This window comes from Tachypleus tridentatus, chromosome 10 (genome assembly GCF_004210375.1).
Source record: "Tachypleus tridentatus isolate NWPU-2018 chromosome 10, ASM421037v1, whole genome shotgun sequence".
Lineage (NCBI taxonomy): Eukaryota > Metazoa > Arthropoda > Merostomata > Xiphosura > Limulidae > Tachypleus > Tachypleus tridentatus.
In genome coordinates, this window is record NC_134834.1 from 143,183,722 (window position 1) to 143,206,409 (window position 22,688).

The window sequence follows — 22,688 nt, forward strand, 5'->3', positions numbered from 1 at the left end:
CATCAGTTCAGAAAAGACTTGTCCATATATCATTTATCCCAACCACCAGCCCACTAAAGATTTGTTGAGGTATATAATTTATCTATCCACCAGCCCACTAAAGATTTGTCCAGGTATATAATTTATTTATCCACCAGCCCACTAAAGATTTGTCGAGGTATATAATTTATCTATCCACCAGCCCACTAAAGATTTGTCGAGGTATATAATTTATATATCCACCAGCCCACTAATGATTTGTCCAGGTATATAATTTATCTATCCACCAGCCCACTAAAGATTTGGGCCCGGCATGGCCAAACGCGTTAAGGCGTGCGACTCGTAATCTGAGGGTCGCGGGTTCGCATCCCCGTCGCGCAAAACATGTTCGTCTTCCCAGCCGTGGGGGCGTTATAATGTGACCGTCAATCCCACTATTCGTTGATAAAAGAGTAGCCCAAGAGTTGGCGGTGGGTGGTGATGACTACGCCTTACGCGCTTGGCCATGCCAGGCCTATCTTCGAAAAGCAGATCTATTATGATACTCAGTTTTGCCTGTCTTGAAAATGCACGGTGACCTTGATATCTAAATGCACATACGCGCGCACATAATTTCAACAGATGTAAACACAAGACAAATGTAAGTATATTTAAAATATATTTGTAACAACAACACATGAAAAGCTTACCGAAGTCCTTAAAAAGATCTAACGTTAGGTAGCAGAATAACATTATAAGTTTATTTATTGGTACTATTGCTCAAACTAAACTGAGGTAAAGAACCTACACAAATTACAATGTAAATTTATCTCTTTATTAAAAATTAGCCTCAAGTGGTTATAAAAGAACATTCGAACAAATTTTATACGATGCTATAAAACAACATTTAAACATGTTTTTTTGTTATCGGGTTATAAAACACATTTTAGTACATTTTTTTGCTAACCTATAAAGCAGCATTTAAACATGAGTTATATGGCTGTAAAACAACATTTAAACATGGGTTATATGGCTATAACACAACATTTAAACTTATTTTTTATTGGACTGTAAAATAATACGTTTAAAAATGTTTTCTACAACTATAAAACAACATCGTAGTAACATATGGAAAAAGAAACTAATTTATTTTACGTAACATTTCTCCATGGTTTCGTCGCATTTTTTACAGATCCAAAAATTATTTTTTCAAAATCCAAATTACCAAAGAAGTATGATTCACGACAAACAAGTGTTCGGACTAGTTTTAGGCTTCCTGCTATATGAATCAGCAAGATCCACAAATAACATTATTATGACGTATTCTAAAATAAATCTATTAATTTCTTACATAAACCTTTTTGAAGACGCTACTTTTAGACGCCAGATAATTAAGATTGTTCTATTTTCAAAACCGAGTCAGATAGCTCGTGTAGTTATTTGATTACATTCTAACGAACAACGTTGGTTTAGTTTTGTAATGGCCAAGTGGTTAAGTGTTCGAATCCTTGTCGCACCAAACATGCTAGCCCTTTCAACCGTGTGGGAGGGGATTATAATGTTATGGTCAATTCCACTATTCGTTGGTAAAAGAGTAGCCCAAGAGTTGGCGGAGGGTGGTGGTGACTAGCTCCCTTCCCTCTAGTCTTACACTGCTAAGTTAGGGATGGTTAGCGCAGATAGCCATCGTGCAATTTTGTGCGAAATTCAAAACAAACCGAACAATTAGTTTTGTATGAAATTCAGCTATTGTAAATGACAATGCTGTAGTTGTTTTAAAATACATAATATCTAATACTTTATACGGGAAAATATACTAAAACACTACAATAATAATAGTTAATAATAAATATTCTTATTTATCAGTAACACAAACTATGAAAAGCTTTTATTATCACTTTGTCCAAGGTCATTAATAGCAGAGTTTTCGGCTATTAACCCAATATCACTGAACAAGATTAGTCTTAGTATTATTACCAAGTGCCGAAACAGAACTGTCACATTTACAGCTTCAAGTACAATGCCTATTTCAGTTACTGATCATGAGAAACAAACTTTCAAATACGTTATCTATAACTTCAGAGCTCTGGCCACAACAATAATATAACTGAAATCAAGAAGTCGGCTTTAGAAAGTTGTTTGTTTGTTCATCTAAATGATATATTATGCAACCTCCAAACGAAACAGATATTCTTAATCTAAAATCAGGATAACACACCCGAAGCTGAGAGTGGAAGTATGTGTAACGCCACATAGTTTCGAAACCGATGTTCTTCTAACTGCAGTGAGATGTATTAATCACGAGGCCATCTTTTGGCTAAGGATGAATGAAATGCGTGTATAATACTGGAAACAGTTCATTATGTTGTCTAAACCAGAAGAAGAGGGTCAAACATAACTTAGACAATTAAAATAACAAGAAAATGCTTGAGTAACAGAAAACTAAAGTATTTGATTGTCAAATATAAATCTTAATTCTTCAGAAATTAGTCACAAGATCTGAAATAACTAATTCTTCTTCAACTTTGCTAGTAAGATATTATAGTTTAATAGCGCTTAGAAAAGTTGGCTTATACAAAATAAAAACACACACACGCACGCACACAAACATTAATCTAATACACAACGATGGTCTGTTCAGTCAAAGACGTTTTATTTTCTTGTCTTTTATTTTTATTGTGTACAGCTATCGTGAGATCTTACAAGATTGGTTGTTTATATCACATTGGCGTAACTTTTAACTCGTTAAAAAAAGCAGATAGTACTATAATTTTTTTTAATCTTTGTAAAAAGACAATTTTTTGTTGAGTTGTTTTCTTGAAACTTAATTAAATGCTGAAGAAACAGTGTAAATAATCTTAAGCTAGCACAAACCAACAAAACATTTGTAGTGAAATTAGTATATTTATTGTAACGAAATATATTAAATCCATTTTTCTTAGGCCTAACATCTTAGGACGAGCATTTTTGGTGCGAGCAGGATTCAAACCCGCGCACCTTGGATTACGAGTCGAATGCCTTAACCCACCTGACCATATATATAGTCTGGTAACAAATATATTTAAAGTTGTTTTATAACCCGGTGAAACAAAACAAGTTTTCGGCCCGCCATGGTCAGGTGGGTTAAGGCGTTTGACTCGTAATCTGAGAGTTACGGGTTCGAATCCCGATCGCATCAAACATGCTCGCCCATTCAGCCGTGGGGGTGTCATATTGTTACGGTCAATCCCACTATTCGTTGGTAAAAGAGTAGCCCAAGAATTGGCGGTGGGTGGTGATGACTAGCTGCCTTCCCTCTAGTTTACACTGCTAAATTAGGGACGGCTAGCGCAGATAGCTCTCGAGTAGCTTTGCGTGAAATTCAAAACAAACAAACAAAAGTTTAACTGTGGATTTACTGCATACATTTTGTAACTGTTTCTATCAGTATTTAAAACAACATTGTTTGACAGTTATTATCTCCAGTTCCTTTATTCATAACAAAATGTCACAGATTATCAGTGCCTAAACACGCAATATCAAAGTGAACTAAAAGAATCAGTCAGGTTTGATTGAGCAGATATTTTAATAAACTGTGTTCAAACGTATTCACCCATTAAAGCGGAAGCGACTGATTAACCGTCACCCCTTCAGCTTTAATTGACTTTTGATGGACCCATCCGTTTCTGTTGTCTTCATATAGACTATAATGAAGATTAATTGTATGTATTCGTCTAGTGAAACACAACAGTTCCTTCGTCTAAATACTTATATCATAAATCTTTCATCTAGATATGAGTCGTCGTATTGCACGAAAACTTTTAATCTGTCTCTAAACAACAATACATATTTTGGTTCACAAGCCAGCTGGAACTGCTGTGATTACGATTCTCACCTCAGAAGCAAACGACTGGTTCTCTCACAGAAAGTCCACGAGCTTTGAGACGTGCATGTATCACGAGCCATATAATGAGAAAGCAATAATGAAATGTTAATATGAACTGTTCACGTACTTGTGTGTAACAACGTGGAATTTATTGAAGTATGTAAAATGCTTCTGATGTTACAATGTGTGATTAATATTCCATATTCCAGTTGTGTCAACGCTAGGTGGCTATGTGAAGCGATGCGATATCTTTTGTTTTGTTTTGTTTTCTTGCTGAGCCCACGTTTAAATTAGTGTAGAAATGTGCCCCAAGTATTTTATGTGGATGATGATTTCAAAACAAATCGAAATAACCAAACTTCTTTATTTGTTTTGAAAGAATGCAAAGTGTTTTTTACTATTATCCTTAGAGTACTTGCTTCATGCCAAGTGCTTTAAAAACATCTCCATGGATGAAGAGAAGTGCGGTCCAACTTATCGTCATACTCTTTACTTGTCAGAAAACGTGAAACAACAAGGCAACGTCGAGGAGGAGCTACGGAAAACATGTTGGTAAGTTAAAGTTTGTTTCAGTTTATGACCACAGTGGCGGCGCCAGGATATTTTCGTTAGGGAAGGGGAGGCTGAGGTTAGCTGTGGAGGGGCTTCCCAAAATGCCATCATTATGAAATACAGATGGTAAATTATAATAATGTAAATAGCTAGGTACATTTCAGAAAGGTGTGCTATTTTGAACTGCGTTTTCAACGCAGTTTTCATTGGAAACTCCTACTCTGATTAATAATTCATTATTACAAATTAGAAATAATCTGTTTATGAAAATATGCGTATATGTAAAAGAGGAAGCTCCCCTAAATTCCACTAAAGATAATACATAATAATAAAGAAAATCAAAATTAGTTTGGATTGAATATTTAATATACCATTAAGAGTAAAGCTACAAATCAAAAGAAATATAACATAAAGACATAGTTTACATAGTAGAAACGAATTATGCCATGTGAAGTTAATACACTCTGAGGAGAAGTAAGGTCAGTATCAGGCTAACTATCTTTCATCATGTTGTGTTTATAGTCAATATTACTTGAAAACAATGCACCTGTTCTGGTGATTGGCAGCAAATTTTGGATGGCTGATACACAATGCAAAATGATCTCACAGAGGACACAACACCGGCTAAATGCTTCATAGTTTTGACCTATACACAATACACTTATACATGCATGCTATGTTTTACTTTTCAATAAAAGATAAATGAAATTAATGGGTAAATACCTGTGAAACCTTTGGTTTATCAAGTAAAATCCATGATGATCTGTTGTAACTTGAAATCAACGTGGTTGTCTAATCTTCGTCAAAGCTCAAGATAGAATGGCATTACACAGGGAGCGGCAATACAGCGCATGAGTTTCAGTACATTCAGTACGTTGCTACAGGACGCATGAATCATACTTCCGTCTTAATAAAGACGTTGAGTTCTACAGATCTCTGTCTCTTTGATGTTAATTGTTAAGTAACAACGACAATTGTGTTTTCCGTATTTTATGAATATATGTAGGTAACAATATTGGGGGCTGAGGGGGAGCTTGGCTCATTTGGGTAGGGGGCTCAAGCCCCCCAAGCCGCCCTCTTGGCGCCTTCACTGTATGACCACAATATTGAAGTAGTTTTACAAACTTTATTAAAATACAAATCAAGAACAGTTAGGGTAAAAATGGAGAGACAATATGTATATGTATTTGATACTTTCATGAAATTATGAAATGAGAAGTTTGCTCAACTGTTAGTACAGGTTATACAGTGATGACATGACTATATTAAATTTTGGTTATATCATAATTCTATCTTTTTTTGTCTACACAACCAGTTCAGAACCACATTTGTGTCGAGAAAACATTTTTAACGTATGATAATAGTCGTCAAAAAACTAAAAGTATATTGTTTTCAGTCGGTGAAGATTCACAGTAATAGTTGATAGCTAGGATTATTCAGAATTTTGTATCATGTTGTTTTCAAAATTAATTACTGATATAAGAAACATGACTGATATTCGTGTTTAACAGTTGTTGGTGTGATGTCTGTATAGAAAAACAACAGAACATTTGTTACACATTACAGTTTATCTCGGACGAGTCTCCAGTTTATTATTTTACGCACACTACGTATTCAGATTTTAAATAGCCAGATATTTTAATTGTAATTTAGAAATTACTTAACCATCGGTATGTATTAAATTTATGATACTTGCTAACACGATTGATAAATACAGTTTTTTTCTTGACACAAATATATTTTAATGAACAAACAAGACAATTTACAATAACGGTTATTACAAATAACAGCTCATATATAAGAGTTTTACAAATTTCCAAAAATACTGAGTTGTATATCCGGTTTGAAACTGAATGTTTTATTGACGTTCACGGAGAGTGAATTAATTCTATGTTCATACACAGGTTCACTTCTCTTGACGGCTTGAAACACATGTAAGCTTTTACCGACGACAATATCAAACGTTCTCATAAAAATGCTAACGGCTGAAGTTAATTCTCTGAAGTTGAACGGTTTGTAACGTTCGAAATCTAATATGTTCATATTCAAATATCTGTAGTTTTCCGATTAAAAGGCATTTATCACAATTATAGCTTCTGAGGTATATAGTGTACTGACTGTAGATTGGACGAGATTTTCGAAAGTCAACAATATTCAAAGATACGTTGTTGCTTTCATGAAACGTATATTGGTGATTCTCACACTCGAGAATCTTCTACATATGTAAAAACAGGCGGATTTTGCGCAATACACATTTAACAATATCAGTTACATGCATTTAACTCAAACAAACGTAAATATTGAGGTTATAAACGTATCACTGATATAACTGTGACTGCTACTGGCGTTTATGGGGACATGTGAGATGGATGGTCTGATTGACAGGACGACGAGTCCAGTTTGGTATGTGATGAAGACTCGGGCAAATGAGACAGACTGGCTTACTGGTAAGGACATTTGGCAGTGGGGTGACTGTTTTAGGTCACAAACCTTTTGCATCTTCTGCCAAATATCGTTGTTTAATGATAAAAGCATAATGTTGAAAAAGTTGTTTTAACTGTATTGCTTTCTGCCAAAAAACAATTCATGAAAGTTAGTCCTTTGGCATTATTAATACGTACTGTTTGTCTTACTGACACCTCGTCTTCAAGTAGTTTTGAAATCATTTCTTCTCTGAAATCTTTAGGTCCACTTCACAAGTTGTGCATGAAAACAGTGAAGTTAATTGAGGTAGTGGTTGTTGTTTAAAAGAAGGGCATCCGAATTTCTGGATGCTAGTGTGCAGGTCTACATTATGATCCACATCTTACTACAGAGTATATCAAATAGCTGAGAATTATAGATCTGAATAGTCATAACATTACAAGTTGATATAATTTGGTAGATGCCAGCTCGAAGACAATACTTAGAGATCTCTGAAAATAGTGTACCAGTGATGTAGAATTTAAAATCCCTTTGAGATGGTAAAAATACTGTTCAAATTTAATAATATCAGGTATCCATACGAGCCAATGAAAGAAGTGGTTTGGCTGCAGGAGGCAGAGAATTTGGTGTGTATGAATTTGGAGTGTCAGATACTTACAACAGAAGGAGGAATGGCGAATCATGCTAAAGATGTAACTTTGGCATATGAAGGCATCATGATAACTGTAAAAGGATCAATAGCAGATACTAAAGGATGATTAAATTCACCTGTAGCAGTCAATAAAAGACGATTATTGGCTGACAGATTTATAGGAGTGATTTGTCGGTTGAAAATAGGGCTTAGCACGGTTATCTTCTATAAGACAACTTCGTGCTGAAGAAGATAAACAGCACACTCCATCACTACCCTCGGTGAAAATCAGGATGATGTATGTTGGACTCTGGGAGTTTTGAACTGGAATAACCTGTCGAACAGTAGTTCAACCTGCCAGTAATTGAGAAGGACTTGTTTTTTCTGTAATGGATAGAAACACACCATGGATAACGCAGTAAAGTAGCAGAGTGATACGAGACAAAGACATTTGCTTTCGAGTAGATGGTCATAGCTTTTAAATAACAGTGCTAACTCCCACAGTAATTATAAATTACTAATAATTATAAAGTGAATAATTGTGACCTTCACTAACCCTCTCTTGTAGAATACTATTTTTAAACTGAGTAACTAGAGAAATGTAACTCACCAAGAAAATAGGAAATAACCCTAACTCTAACTATGATGAACGTTTAACTGTAATGAATGTTTACGTTAAAACACGTCAAGAAGTTTTCTTCCTTTATTCCTCTTTTTGGCGGGAAAGTAAAACCAGAAAACAAAGTACTTTTTGTTACCGCACCCCAGTGGCACAGCGGCATGTCTGCGGATTCACACCGCTTGAAACCGCTAGAGCACAGATGGTCCATTGTGTAGCTTTGTGTTTTAATTCCAAACAAACGAGCAAAAGCTTTTGTTAACGGTAGACGGTTAATAATTAACACCATACACACAATAATAAGTAGGGGACCTTTTCATATTTTTAAATCGTCATTATTACTTTCATTAAATTAATGGTTTCCAATATAGACGTCACCCGCTGGTACAGCGGTAAAGCTACGGATTTACAACGCTAAAATTATAGGTTCGATTCCCCTCCGTGGACTCAGAAAATAGCCCAATGTGGCTGTGCTATAAGAAAACACACACAACAGAGACAAATATTTCAAACATACAGGGTGTTCGGAAAGTCACTGTGCAGTTTAGTAATCATATTGTATTCAGTCTATTTCAACCCAGCAACTGATAGCGGTGTTTAGAAACAAAATAAGAAGGATCCAAGCCTGTATTGATGCCAACGGGGGTCACTTTCAACATTGTTTATAATTGTCATTCATAGTTACCTTCTGTATTCTATGTTGAAACATGTATGTTAATAAATATATAAGTGCACAGTGACTTTCCGAACTCCCTCTAGTCTATCAAATGGTTATACATGGACTTCGGGCTAATAAAACAGTATACGGAAAGAATGTAGGGTCCTGTATCTTATGGTCCACTTCTTTTTCTGATCTGAGTCGATACCTCACAGTAAATTTTATAGTGGTGTAAAGTTCAATAAAACTCACATTTCAAGGCCGAAAATCGTCAATATATTAAAATATCAATAGGAATAACCGTTATAAAAACACATGTTAACTGTAGATATAAATTCCCCACTTTCCTCTTAATTTCACAAATAATTACGGTTAGGAATCAGAAGTTTGTAGAAAATAACATTTCATACCTAGCTGCTTCATAAATGTTTCATTCAGTGCCAGAACTCGTCACTTGGGCTGGACTTTGAAAGACAAAATATTTAAAGAAACACTATTTATATGTGAATTATATTGTTTTAAAAAGCTAGCAATGTTGATGATCAATGGGTCTAGAGAATGCTTATGAAAACAAGTTTAAAAGTCGATGTTTTGTTGAACACAGTAATAAGTACAACTGAACTATTGGATTTTGTTAATGATTTTTGTTTTACTACAAAGTATAAGATACAGCAGACGAATTCTTTCCTGAGGTACTGTAAGTACTAAACCTTATTTTGTGATACTAAAGGTGAATTAAGATTTGATTTTACTAGGACTAAAAGATCCTATTATTAAAGATTTGTAAACACCATTAGCTATTTTGTGAGACTTAAGGAATATCTCGTCCTTGAGATAAGTTTAAATATCATGTTTAACTTTGTAAGATTTAAGCAGTCTCCCTCTTTCATTAAGTTGTTTAAATATCGTTTAAAACTGTGAGACTTAAAAGTCTCTCTCTCTTACAGTTACTTGAATATAATCTTTACCTCTGTAAGACTTTAAGCAGTCTATTTCTGTTTCTCTCTCAACGTTACTTGAATACCGTGTTTAATATTATGATGCCTCATAAACGCTTTTTTAAGTTTGAATTGAATACTCAGACAGGGTAAGTTTAAATATCCAAGCTGGTTTTTACAGACTGCCCTTGAGATAAAAAGTGTTCAGCCTCACTTTGGGCACAATGAACAGGTTTTCTGTTATTTTGTACTTGTTTTTTTTGTGGCAACTAAGTTAGCTCTCTAACTGGGCGAAAAAGATAGGATTTTCTTTTAGGTTCTTTAAAGTTGTCTAACATTGCCGAATTTAGTATTTAAATGTCGTCGGAGAAGTTAATAATTCTAAAACCAACATTTTCTTATTATTATAGTTCACATAATCTGTTTCTTCCTATTTTTCTGCTACTAGATGTATAAGCAAATAGAATAAAAATTCATAAAAATAATTTGTTTTAACATGGGGAAACTGTATGTATTTTATTATTATTGTAATTTGTTATGTGTTTTACCAAGACTGAATACTCGTAGCACCAACACACCAAATATGAATTACATTTAACTTTAAGCTCGACTTATCTTAGCTACATTTTCATAACTACATATTTTACTATAGCATGATTTGTATTAACATTTTTTATAATTATTTTGTAGTGCCTTCAGTGAGTTTGTGCATTGTAAATACGTCCACGTGTCCAACGACTGTGGTCCAGAAGCAGGGAAATTTCTTCGACGTCATATGGAACGGATATCCGGCCCACTGATTCACGAACACTGCGCCGCCTATACGCACAGATCTGAAGCTTGTGTCAGTAAAAGTTCCAAAAGGCATAATTTCGGAATAACCACTTCTATAAGTGTGATTTTTGTGTACTTAATTCTCATGGATCTCACTTAGGAATTACAGTAGAAATCTTACTTTGAATTAAGTTTTGTGTTTTTCTGTAAAGCAGAATTTAGAAAAAAAGTGTTGAAAATGATTTTTATCACAAATAAAATTATAATACATGTTTTATGTTATTTGTAGAAATATCTTTCAGGGAGAAAAAAAAGAGACAAATGACATATGTAGAGCCATTTTATAACGCTTTGCTCCTGACCACTGAAAGCCCAACGATTAACACAATAAAGCTTATTAAATATGCATATAAAGCACAACAAGTTGAGAATGAAATTCTGCCGCTACTAGTCTAAATATAGGCCTTAAAATTTATTTTAGATTACATTGAAACTTAATGGAAAATAAATGAAGACATATGCTCAACACATTGAAAAACATGCAAATACATTGTCCTATTAGTGTCATTCTTTAGAAATAACTTCTTGTTATGATAACCATGATCCTTGAGGGTTGAATTTGATTAAACTTATGAAACTTCTGATGTTCTGTAGTTGAAGAAGTTCTCATATAGATCAAAGAGATTCAAACGAAAATGAATTATATGTAATAAATATATTCGCGGAAAGCAAACAAAATTGTACCTATAGTCGACCCACCAAGCCTTGTAAACTTAAATAGTGATGACTGAAATTAGATTCAGTGAAGTCGTAATATGGTAGATCCATTACCGAATAAAGCCTTTCAGTTAATTTGCGTTCAAATCAGTGTTAAATTGTATTATTTCGTTAATGGTACTTCCATTACGAGTATTATGTAATCCTTCAATCTCAGATGTTGTTTTTTATCAAAAGGATTATTATGCACTGTTTGCTCAGTATATATATATATATATACGTAGGACTAAGTTGAATATTCAAATTTGGTTAAACCCCAAGATTTATCATTATGATTAACACAGAAAATATCATATCACTGAATATTCCCAGTTGACTTGCTTGTTTTGTTGAATTTCGTGCAAAGCCATTCGAGCGCTATTTATGCTAGCCATGCTTAATTTGTAGTAGTTGACTAGAATTAACTCAATTAGTCAACATACCCAGCGCCATCTCTTGAACCACTCTTTGCTAACGAATGGTGGGAATGGTCGTCACTTTATAACACTCCCATGGCTGAAAGGTTGAGTAGGTTCGAAGACGAGTTCCAATATTTGAAACAACAATTGCAGTAGAATCATAATAGATAAGAACAATATATCGACTTATTAACATCCACTGCTTTGTTAATTTTCAGGTGTGATTTTAGTTGTTAAGTTATTTTAAACAAAGTTAATATTAAAATAATGTGTAGTAAATAAAAATTAACATCGCCACAACTTAAGGTGAGAAGAAATATCATACCTGCAAGGAACGTAAAAACTGATGACTCAGCGCTAAGTCATTAGGCTCATGACGTTAGAAAGTGGGTTTTGATGCTTGCGGTAGATAAAGTACATGTGACTATTATGAAGGCCCCCCAGTGGCACAGTGGTATGTCTGCGGACTTACACACTAAAAACCGGGTTTCGATACCCGTGGTGGGCAGAGCACAGATAGCCCATTGAGTAGCTTTGTGCTTAATTCTAAACAAACAAACAAACAAACAAACTATTGTGAAGCTCAGCGCTTTACAACAAACAAAAATAACTTACCAATCAAAGTTCATAAAAGCTGATTGGCCTGATGTTTAGGGGCGCTTGACTCGTAATTCGCGGGTTCGAGTCCACGTCACACCAAACATACTTGCCTTAAATTATTGTCTATACATGCTCGCCCTTCAGCCGGGGAGGCGTTATAATGTTCTTGTCAATTCAACTATTCGTTGGTAAAAGATTTAAGGATGGAGATGACTAAGTGCCTTCCCTCTAATCTTACAGTGCTAAATTAGTCACGACCAATGCAGATAGGCCTCGTGCAGCTTTGCGCGAAATTAAAAACGAACAAACAAAAGCTGACTGCACGTAATTTCTGGATACCTAAAAACGAAATACAGTGTTTTCATATAGTTAATAGAAACGGTGCCATCAATAAAGTGTTCAAAAATAAACTGTATTAATATCTAATCAGTTCACAAAAACTCAACGTTATAAGGTTAAATCGCATAAAACTGTATAAGGTAAAAAAATTACATCATAAATAACATAAGCTGCGTAAAATAAATAAAAATCAAATAATATAAAATAATGTCACTCACAACAAGCAACAACATGGTGTGAATGAAGTGTCATATATATAAAAGTTTTTACGTGTTATAATTTATTTTGAAGTATTCCGATTTATTATGTTACATACATTACGTATTATAATATCTACTAACCGGAAATTTGAATTTAGAAGTTAATTAAATGTTAATGTGTATCAAATTTATTATATTTACTAAAAAGATTTATACACAGTTTTCTTTCTTAACACAAATAGATTTTAATACACAAACAATTATACAATTTATAATAACGGTTACTGCAAATAGTTATTACAAATAATGATGTATGTACAACAGTTTAATAACTTACAAACTATAATAAGTCTTCCATCTAGTCTGGAGCCGAATATTTTGTCAAAGTTCACGGAAAGTGAAATAATTTTAATTTATATGCTAGCATTTGACGACTAGCTCGCTTGAAGAACACTTAAGTATTCCCCGACGACCATATCTAACTTCCTCGTAAAAATACTAACGTACAAATTTAATTCACTGAAATTAAACAGTTTGTAACGTTGGAAATCTATAAACGTGTCTGTTCAAATTACGTAATTTTCCGATTAATAGGCGTTAATCACAATTATAGCTTCCAAAACTTATAGCACACTGACTGTAGCTAAATAATAATAATAACTGCCTTTTGGCGCATCGGTTTTATATACCAATTACGCGAGATTCTGGAACTTTCAATACTGTTCGAAAACACGCTAACGTTTGCGTAAAACAAGTATTGTTTATTCTTAGTCTCAAGATTCTTCTACAAATTTACAGACTAGGCGGGACTTGCGCAATACATCTCCAACAATATACGTTACATGTACGAAAAACTATACTGAAACTACGTATATATTAAATTACACTTATAACTGTAAATCCCTTACAAAGTTAAGAAAATGTCACCTGAAAACGACAACATGATGTGAATAAAGTACACAGAAATTAAGAAAATATCAATAAAAATTACGTATTAAGTAACAACATGATGTGAATAAAGTACACAGAAATTAAGAAAATATCAATAAAAATTACGTATTAAGTAATAACATGATGTGAATAAAGTACACAGAAATTAAGAAAATATCAATAAAAATTACGTATTAAGTAATAACATGATGTGAATAAAGTACACAGAAATTAAGAAAATATCAATAAAAATTACGTATTAAGTAACAACATGATGTGAATAAAGTACACAGAAATTAAGAAAATATCAATAAAAATTACGTATTAAGTAATAACATGATGTGAATAAAGTACACAGAAATTAAGAAAATATCAATAAAATTACGTATTAAGTAATAACATGATGTGAATAAAGTACACAGAAATTAAGAAAATATCAATAAAATTACGTATTAAGTAACAACATGATGTGAATAAAGTACACAGAAATTAAGAAAATATCAATAAAAATTACGTATTAAGTAATAACATGATGTGAATAAAGTACACAGAAATTAAGAAAATATAAAAAAATTGCGTATTAAGTAACAACATAATATGAGTAAATTACATATGATGAATAATAAAATGAAATGTTTAAACTACATGAAAAACTAGTTAACACGAAAAATGTATGATAAGAAACATTGTGACATGAATAACGAACACGTAAACCATTAACATGTCATCTGTTAATTCCCTCAGTAGAACAGTGGTAAGTTTACAATATAGGGATCAATTCTAAACATTCAATTTTAAGATTTTCACTGATTAACAACTTTCACAAAAATTTCTAACTCTACTGGTCATATTTCTGTCTACCAAAGTTCTTTTTCGTATTAGAGAAATTCGGTGCAAACAGTGTTCATGGAACAAGAGATTTTATAAAAACGTTGAAAAATAAAATCGCTTTCATTTCAGTTTCGTTCCCCCTTCTTTTCACACACTTCAGTGAATTTCGTCGTATTTCGTGAGACTTTTTTGTGCTAAATTTTCTACGTGTCGGGTATTATTGGTTTGGTTTGTTTTGAACTTGGCGCAAAGCTACACGAGAACAATCTGCGCTAGCCGTCCCTAAGTTAGCAGTTTAAGACTAGAGAGAAAGCAACTAGTCATCACCACCCACCACCAACTCTTGGGCTACTCTTTTACCAACGACTAGTGGGATTGATCGTAAAATTATAACGCCCCCACGGCTGAAAGGGCAAACCTGTTTGGTGTGACGAGGATTTGAATCTGGGATGAGTAAAGGCATTCATTAGCACTTACCACTCCCAGTGAAACAGTAAACAGCTGACAGTCACTCCAGTTACACTCCTAAAGTCCAAACTGACTCTATGGTTCTTCCCAAATTCCATGTTCTAAAGGGAGCGATGAATATTTAGTGTAGACGATTTGTTTATGTTGTCTAAAATATGTACAAACCATACATCCGTCTCGGCATGGCCAGGTGGGTTAAGGTGTTCGACTCGTAATCTGAGGGTCGCAGGTTCGAATTCACGTCGCACCAAACATGCTTGCCCTTTGAGCCGGAGGGGCGTTATAATGTGACGATCAATCCCACTATTCGTTGGTAAAAGAGTAGCCCAAGAGTTGGCGGTGGGTGGTGATGACTAGCTGCCTTCCCTCTAGCCTTATACTGCTAAATTAGGACCGGCTAGTGCAAATAGCCCTCGTGTAGTTTTGCGCTAAATTCAAAAACAAAAAAAACAGACGTCCAATTCAGGCTACATATCTGGTTTATATGGTTACCCCACAATGGGTTGCCTCTTATCTCTGTGCTTATAGTAATCTCACACCTTTGTAGTTTGGTCGTCCATAACCTCACATGCCAGTATCAGGTAACATTGCCATCGAATAAACAAAAACAATAACCAAAACTGAAATTACCATTAAAGCAGCAAACAAACAAATATTGAACGTACTAATAACGGAGATACTATCTTTCTTGAATAAGTAGTACATGAAATATGCATTGACAAACCTTAAAATGTTTGTTTGTTTTTCTAATTTCGCATAAAGCTACACAAGGGCTATCTGCACTAGCCTTCCCTAATTCAGCAGTGTAAGACTAGAGGGAAGGTAGCTAGTCAATATCACCCACCACCAACTCTTGGGCTACTCTTTTACCAATGAATAGTGGGATTGATCGTCACATTATAATGTCCCCACAGCTGAAGGGTGACCATAGTTTGGTGTAACAGATTAAGAGTCGAGTGTCCTAACCACCTGGCTATACCGCTTTGAATCTTGATGATGTGACGGGAATTCGAACCCACGATCCTCTGATTACAAGTCGTGCACCTTAACCACCTAGACATGCCGGGACCCTTAAACTGCCACAGTTAGTTTTACAAATTTTGCATTTATTTAATAACATATCAATTATTGCGTTTTATTTCAGTTACAATTTTACAAAGTGTATAAATGTTTACCTCATTAATTTCCGGTGTGGCGTGTAATCTCAATAAAAATTTACAAGAAAACACACAGTAGACACCTCTATGACAACTTAATCTTATGTCAGTGTAGTGAAGAACTTTCTGTTCACTAAACTTTGTTTAATGTTAATGCACTTTACCAGTTTTTATAACAGTTTCTCATCATCTTTCATCATTTACTTGGACGAAGAATATTAAGTACAGAATTAAATGTCAAAATGTGTAATTAAGATTTCACAACGAAGTTTACTCAGCGGAAAAAAGAAATCCGTAATCCATATTGAAAATCACCGAACATCAGGCTACAAAGAAAAACAGAAGCTATGTTAGCCTATAATAGTGCTAAACAGATTGAAAATAAACCATCCCGTTATTATTACGAACATTATTTGTCGAGATCTTAAAAGGGAATTATCTTAAGAATGATTATATTACAAACCTCTGTTTAGTTCCTCCAAAACTGTGGATCTTATAGCTTACCATCTGATATTTCAAAGGGATATTTATCACAAAAAAGGATGAAAACTTCTGATATTCAGATACAGTATTATCATTTACTGTAAATAACCTTACCTTTTATCTCCACCAAATTTCGCTGAAACTAAAAAATACGAATTTATTATGATGTAAGTTTGTCATACTTATAAAAAGGTATGCGGTATTAACCAGAAATTTACTGAAACTAATCTTAGTTGAAATCTGCTAAATTGTACGGAAACAACAGAGATATTAACTTATCACAACAGCTTGGATTAGTTTGAAATAAGCAAGACATTCACTGAAAATAATCTTACCTTCGATCTCCACTAACTTTCACTGAAACAAGAAAAATACTCACTTCTCATAATAGTTTGTTATATTGTTATGTATTATAATTTATCTCGGACGAGTCTCCAATTTATTATGTTACGTGCGTTACGTATTACGATTTCAAATAGCAGGAAATTATTTTTAATTTTAATTTAAAAGTTAATTAAATGTCGATATGTATTAAACTTATGATATTTGCCAACAAAACTGATGCATACAATTTTCTTTCTTAATAGAAGTATTTCGTAATATACAAACAACAATACACTTTATACTGATGGTTGTTACAAATAGTTATTACAGATAATGATATAAATACAAAAGTTTTAGAAACTTACAAACAATATTAAATCATCTATCAGGTTTAGAAATGAATACTTTGTCGACGGTTCACGAGGCACAAATTACTTATATATTGGTACATAAATATACGCCCCCCGATGGCACATCGGTATGTCAGCAAGCTCACACCCCTAAAATGTGGGTTTCGATAAATGTGGTGGGCGGAGCACAGATACCCTGTTGTGTAGCTCTGTGCTTAATTCCAAGAAAACAAAACACACACACAGATACACTTCACTCGACGGGAATGCTAGATAGCTCTGTTCTTCACACGTGAGATTTTTCCCGACGATAATATGTAATGTCTTCGTAAAAATATTAATATCAGGTAACTCCTGGCGTTAATATTTCTCCTGAAGTTTGTATTGTTCGAAATCTATAAACGTCCCTCACCAAATATCTGTAATTTTGCGATTCATAAGTGATTGTTACCATTATACCTTTCGAGGCTTATACTACACTGACTGTAATGACCTGGCATGGCCAGGTGAGTTAAGACGTTCGACTTGTAACGCGAGGGTAGCGGGTTCGAATCCCTCTCACACCAAATATGTTCGCTCTTTCAGCCGTGAGAGCATTATAATGTGATGATTAATCCAACTATTCATTGGTAAAAGAGTAGCCCAAGAGTTAACGGTGGGTGGTGATGACTAGCTGCCTTTTCTCTAGTCTTACACTACTAAATTAGGGACGGCTAGCGCAGGGAGCCCTTGAGTAGCTTTGTGCGAAATTCAAAATAACAGATAACACTTATTGTAGCAGACCAACTATATTATGCATAACTGTTTTTCGGCGTGTCAATTTATAAACTTTTAAGTGACATTCTTGAAAGTTAATTTGACAATAATATTCAAAAATACGCTATTACTTTCGTAAAACATATATTGTTGATTCTTACACTCGAGAATCTTCTACAAATTTAGAGAACAGACGAGACTTGCGCAATACACATTTAACAATAAACGTTACACGCATTAAACAGAAACAAGCGTAAATACCAAAATAATATTAAATGCATTACAATTGTTATTAATAAAATACGCATTATTTAAAAAAATTATCCTGATATTAATTGTACCCTTGATCCTACTAAACTTAACTCAAAGTAAGTAAGCACACTAGTTTCTCATAATGATTTACCCTTCTATTTACCTTCGTTGTTTTAACTTGAGACTCTGACCTAACTTCACATGCCTTTCAATATTTTAGTCCTCTAAGTAAAACATTTAGAAAACTGGTGGATCTAAACGAATTATATACAACTGTATTTGCAACCTGTTCTTGCATTTTTACTGGATTGGTATTTTGAGGCTTACGTAAAGATGGAGAAATGTATTGTATTCAGTGTGTTGAGAGAAGAGACCAGGTTTCCTGCATCCTCAACACTATTGATATACGTTTGTTGATGGCCTGTAGGATTTTTTGTTGTTGTTGTTCTTGCTTTTGCATATTCCCCGAATGTTTATATTTTTAACAGTATTGAAGAGTGTAGATGTGGTAAAACAGCCCTAATATAATAAGATTAAAAAGGGTTTTAGCCTTACGAGATTTTCTGGTGCAAAATCCCATACATAATGCTTTTTTGATTTTCTAAGAAGTTTTTCCTCACAACAGCGTTGTTGTCAATATGCAATTTTCTAATCAGAAATCTACAAAAAATGATCATTAAATATTCTTCCTTCTTTTTTATCATATTGCGTCATTAATTTTAATCCATTACTGATTTGTTATTCGAACTTAAACACAATTTACCGACTCGTTCTTATGTAATTCACTTCCAGCAGGGCTCCCATCTTACGTTATATTGGTAGTTTTATATTTTGAAATGTTACAACACTCAGTCAAAATGAGTTGCGTTCTGCAATATGAGTCTGTAGATGATTTATAAACGTAATAATTAAACCGCGCTATTAGACTAAAGTTTGTTTGTTTGTTTTTGAATTTCGCGCAAAGCTACTCAAGGGCTATCTGCGCTAGCCGTCCCTAATTTAGCAGTGTAAGACTAGAGGGAAGACAGCTAGTCATCACCACCCACCGCCAACTCTTGGCTACTCTTTTACCAACGAAAAGTGGGATCACTTTATAAAGCCCCATGGCTGAAAGAGCGAATATATTTGGTGCGACGAGAATTCGAACCCGCGACCCTCGGATTACGAGTCGAACGCCTTAATCCACCTGGCCATACCGGGCCATATACTAAAGACTAGAAGGAAGGTATTTAGTTAACAGTACCCACTTCCAAAGACGGTTTTGTATGACAGCCCTTGTATAATTTTTAATGAATTTCAGAATGGAAAAAAATGAACTACTTATAATCAAGTGCTTGTGTAATAAAACTAGTTTATGTTGCCCAGTATAATCTTTAACACTTCCAATCAAGAGACAGGAGAATAACACGAAATTAACCAACTAGACATACATTTTAAAGGTTTAACTTTCACGTGTGTCATTAGAGTTTAACCTGAGAAACAAATTTACGAACTAAGAACTAAATTTTCACTTTATGGTTGCTCATTATAAACTGGTCAGGTGGTGAGGACGCTCTACTGAAATCTGTGGTTCATGCATTCGAGTTCCCGTCCCAACAAACATGCTCGCCCTTGAAGACGTAAAGGCGTTTTTACATGACTGTCAATCCCAGTATCTGTTGGTAAAAGAGTAGCTCAAGAGTTGTTTGTTTAGAATTAAGCAAAAAGCCACACAATAGGCTATCTATGCTTTGCCCACCACGGGTACCGAAACCCAGTTATGAGCAGTGTGAGTCCGCAGACACACTGCTTTGCCACTAGGGGGCCCCAAGAGTTGGCGGTTGGTGGTGATGACTAGCTGCCCTCTGTCTTGTCTTACAATCCTGAATTACAGATGACTAGTGCAAATACTCCTCGTGCATCTTCGAGCGAAATTCAAAACAAGCCAAGCCAGTCCTCACAAACTCGAAAATGTACTAAAAGTTTTGGATTCACAGAAGAATTACCCTTAATTTCTGGTCACATCCCTTTCGGGAAAACAGGTTCATAGTTCATACTGGACTATTTAAGCGTTAGTTCGTTTCATCGTATTTATACTGCTTGACAAGATTCGTTCTTTTACAATATATCTCTTGATAGAAAGTTATAATGGCATACCATATCTCATGACAGAAAGTTATAATGGCATACCATATCTCTTGACAGAAAGTATTGATAGCCTGTAACTGACTTTTCTCATTGTCTATCAGTACTTCTGACTTTTCGTTTTAAATGTTCTTTTTTACTATATATCAGATTTTTTTTGCTGCTAATGAATACATTTTAATTCACTATAATACACATAAAAGTCCCATATCACTGGTAGCTAATCCCGTAATTCGGCTTAAAGCCGGACAAAGTTCTTGTAGCGATGAATGCTGCTGGTCATCTTCCTTCTCCAGGATCAGTAGTTCAAAATTAGGTTATTTTGTCAGTAATTAAGTAAAATGATACACTGTAATCTATCTGTGCTCTGCACCACTGTGAGTATCGAAATCCGATTTTTAGCCTTATAAGTTTTCAGACTTACCAATGAGCCACGAGGGAAGAGGGGTGAACTCAATTTAATGGTTATATATTCAGATAAGAACAGTAGTTTCTATGTACGGAAGAAGGCCACAAACTTTATGTGTCACAGTGCCTTACATGGATGAAAAGAAAATAAGTGAAAGTGCTCGAGTCTTGTTTTGATAAATGTTTGCAAGCGAAACGTTCACTAAAGCAGCACTGGCCAATATTTAGTGATGTATCTTTCATATGTTTCTGGAACTTGTACACAACTTTAACAATTAGATGAGCGGCGACTATTGACGTTTACTGGCGTGTCCCCTATAATAAATTTGTCACCTTTGTTCATATTTCACGAAACTGTCTTTAGTGTGGGTAATAGATCACCTTTAGCGTGTAGAACGAAAGCCCCAACGTTTCATTATGAGGACCGGAAACCACCGATTACTGAAAAAGAAAAAGTAAGACGTCGAAGGTTAGACGTTAGAGCTTTACGGAAACTCTAATTAAAAAAGAACAGTACTGAGTTGAATGCCACAAATATAAGCTTTCGAGCGCGAAAAGGTTATTGCGAGCTCTTCTTGTTTGTCGAAATTTGCGCAGTATTACTAGATGGCTATTTGCGCCAGCTGTCCCTAATATTGATTTGATAGACTAGATAAAAGGCAGCCAGTTAACAAATTTTGCCGCTAACTCGTAGGTTACTGTAATGAAATTGTGGAGCTTGAATGTCACTCTAATAACTTGATTGGTTTCTAAAGAAAGGTATTAAATACACACGGTTAATGTACTTTTAAACTGCTGTTAGGATAATGTAATGTTTGGCATGTTCTACATTGTCATTAATATATTGAGATGTGTTTGCCATGTTACACACTGTAATTAAAATGATTACATTAAGATAATGATATTGTAGTAGGTTATACACTGTCATTAAGATTTTTAAATGTGTTTATCATGTTATAACTGTCATTGAAATAATTAGGTGTGTTTGGCATGTTATACATTGCCATTAGGATACTGAGATGCGTTTGGTATGTTCCTTAGTATTTGTTTAACAGATAGTTGTTCCAAGTTTAAAAGCAAACAAACAACTTAAATCGAAATATTCTCTGAAAAAAAAGTGTAATTTACTTGAATTATCGTGAACAAGAGAGAATAAAAACTTTAAAACAAAGTTTTAAGTATAATAAACACTCTGTGTTTATAATAAATATTGTATATAATAAACACTCTATGTATAATAAACACTCTATGTATAATAAACACTGTGTATAATAAACACTCTATGTATAATAAACGCTGTGTATAATAAACACTCTGTGTTTGTGATTTTTAATCGCCAACATTTTCTGTCTGAAGCCGATTTTCATTCACGTTCTGTTTTAAACCGGCGAAGATGTTCTTTGCTCTTTTATGCCAGGTTTATAAAAAAACAACGTGCTTACCAAAGCAATTGCAATTGTTAAAATACGTGAACAAAACAAAAATGCTATTCTCATTTAGTGATATAAATTATTTTCCTTTTGGTTTAGACATCACTGTTAAACAGAAGATTAGTTTGACAGCTTAATTACAAGATGTGCTACATACGTCACTAAAACTTAGAGTTATTTATGTCCACGCTATTCAAACAAACTTAATTCATTTCTAGGATAATGATAATTAAGAAAAACTTTTTTTATGAAACTGGCTCAGAAAGTTTTGAGAATGTGTGTCTCGACCTTTCCCCTATGCTCTAACATATCCCTATGTTCTGAAATTGATCTTCTTTTAGTAATTTAAGTAACTATTGTGAATTAAACTAAGGTGATGGGTGCATTATCTATGAAAGCAAAAGCTCTAAGTCCTTGATGATTAGTGCAAAGTTGTTAATAT

The 22,688-nt window shown here is 34.1% G+C and overlaps 1 protein-coding gene and 1 long non-coding RNA gene across 5 annotated transcripts in view; one reads left to right on the forward strand and one right to left on the reverse strand.

Annotated features, from left to right (window-relative positions):
• The window catches only part of LOC143230495 (uncharacterized), a 37,367-nt gene extending 32,136 nt beyond the window's left edge, over window positions 1-5,231 (reverse strand). The window contains exon 1 of the long non-coding RNA XR_013016454.1: window positions 5,099-5,231. This is a non-coding gene — a long non-coding RNA (uncharacterized LOC143230495). The remainder of the gene's footprint in view (window positions 1-5,098) is intronic.
• LOC143230494 (uncharacterized) overlaps window positions 1-10,691 on the forward strand; it is a 198,273-nt gene extending 187,582 nt beyond the window's left edge. For all 4 annotated transcript variants that reach the window (XM_076464171.1, XM_076464169.1, XM_076464172.1 and 1 more), the window contains exons 5-6: window positions 4,234-4,375; window positions 10,336-10,691. In XM_076464171.1, coding sequence (XP_076320286.1) covers window positions 4,234-4,375; window positions 10,336-10,579 — 386 coding nt within the window. In that variant the 3' untranslated portion in view covers window positions 10,580-10,691. The remainder of the gene's footprint in view (window positions 1-4,233; window positions 4,376-10,335) is intronic.
• The last annotated feature ends 11,997 nt before the right edge of the window (window positions 10,692-22,688 follow it).